Raw genomic sequence first — 1,838 nt, forward strand, 5'->3', positions numbered from 1 at the left:
AATAGTATTACATGTTCTATTTATATTTATATTTTTTTTGTTAGTTTTTTTAATTTTTTTTTTTTGTGTTTTTTTCATTTTACAAAAAAAAATTGCATGAAAAAATAGAGTCCTTCACATGGTCTGATAAGTCTTTTTCACTCTTCAAGTCCAAAAGATAAAAAGAAAAGCAGTGGTAAAGAAAAACAAGTAAAGGAGAAAGACGACCTAGAAGGGAAAAAAGACAAGAAGAAGAAAGAGAAAATTCCTGTTGCAGTTGCAGTTGATGAAGGTAGAACAAAAGAATCTAATAAATCTCATGATGGAAAAAGTAAGAAAGATAAAGATTCTACTTTATCTGGAAGTTTAGGGAAACTAGGAAGTTTTGGAAAAAGTAAAGATAAAGAACCAAAAGATGAGAAGGATAAAAAAGAAAAAGAGAAAAGCAAGGATAAAAGTTTAGAAAAAAGTGAAAGTTCAGAAGATCAGAAGTCAAAGAAAAATGATAAAATGTCCGTCTTCAAAACAGACAAAAAAGATAAGAAAAAGGATAAAAAGGACAAATCCAAAACAGATTCAGAAAAATCTCCTGACTCAAGTTTAGACAGATCAAGATCACTTAGTTCAACATTAGACAAGAGCAATTCTCCAGAAATATCTTCGGATAAAACGGACAAAGTTCTTGAGAAAGATAGATCTTTAACTGAATCTGAAAATAGTCCATATACTAAAGTATATGAATATACTTCAGTAGAAGATTCAAATAGGCCCAAGTCTGTCAGTAAGTTCACTTATGAAACTGACCGAAAACTTGACAGTGGTGCTAATAAAAGCCCAACTTCACCATCTAAAACTAAAGTTGAGACAGGAGTAGCATTCAACTATGCTCCAGTTGAAACAGCAAAACTTAAACAAGATCCTGAGTCTGCCTCAAAAGTTCTGCATCGCCTATTTAATAAAAAGAAAGAAAAACCTCTAAAACAGGAAGATGATAAACTTACAGAAAAGAAATCAGACCAATTCTCAGAAAATGTAACTAATGAAACCAACAAAGAAACATTAGCTGGAATGCATCATGGTACCGAAACTCAGCCCATAGTGGCTCATGGTAAAGAGGTCGATAAAGAATCAGCCTCTGTAGATACTGAGGGTAGATTGTCAATTGCAAAAGGAAAAAAATCATCTGATTTTATTGAAGCAGAAAAAGGAAAAAAATCATCTGACTTTATTGAAGCAGAAAAAGGAAATGAAGAAGATTCTCGAGGCCCCAAAGTTGTTATGACAACAACAAAGTCACATTTAGTTAGCAGTGGTGGAACTGTTACCCAAAACATTGAAGAGAAGGTAGAGGACATGGACACTGGAGAAGTGACCCATTCAACCCATGTTAATACGGTAAGATATTTTGTTTTTATTTATTGTACTTGTTATTATTAAATACAAAAATGATAAGAAAAGTTATTTCTCAAGAAGCAGTTATTTTATTTATTAAATATAGTTATATTAGTATAAATGTAGTTATATTTTAAACAATTTGCTCATTATTATTTGGCAATTAGTTGATTAAATATTTTTCTTGTAGAATCATTTTCAGTACTTATTTGTCACAACTATTATCACAGCATTTAAACCAAAGTACTTAGAAGGAAAGAAACTATTTTTTTATAGTTTTTAACTAATCTTTTTCCTACCTAGTAAGCCCTAAAGAGAGATTATTTATTAATATTAAACATTTCTCATGCCTCAGGCCATGCCTGGTAATAGTATTTTAATACTATCATCACAGGTGGTTGAATTCTATTTTATTGAACGAATAAAATTTAAAAAAAAAAAATGATAATATAAAATTTAAATAAATA

The 1,838-nt window shown here is 29.9% G+C and overlaps 1 protein-coding gene across 4 annotated transcripts in view; it reads left to right on the forward strand.

The window, feature by feature from the left end:
- Positions 1–1,838, forward strand: part of cora (coracle) — a 51,090-nt gene that overhangs the window by 32,795 nt on the left and 16,457 nt on the right. For all 4 annotated transcript variants that reach the window (XM_014438810.2, XM_014438808.3, XM_014438811.3 and 1 more), the window contains one exon: positions 109–1,374. In XM_014438810.2, the coding sequence (XP_014294296.1) occupies positions 109–1,374 (1,266 nt within the window). The remainder of the gene's footprint in view (positions 1–108; positions 1,375–1,838) is intronic.

This window comes from Halyomorpha halys, unplaced genomic scaffold (assembly GCF_000696795.3).
Source record: "Halyomorpha halys isolate HHAL.00 unplaced genomic scaffold, Hhal_1.1 Scaffold68.1, whole genome shotgun sequence".
In the NCBI taxonomy this organism is placed as follows: domain Eukaryota; kingdom Metazoa; phylum Arthropoda; class Insecta; order Hemiptera; family Pentatomidae; genus Halyomorpha; species Halyomorpha halys.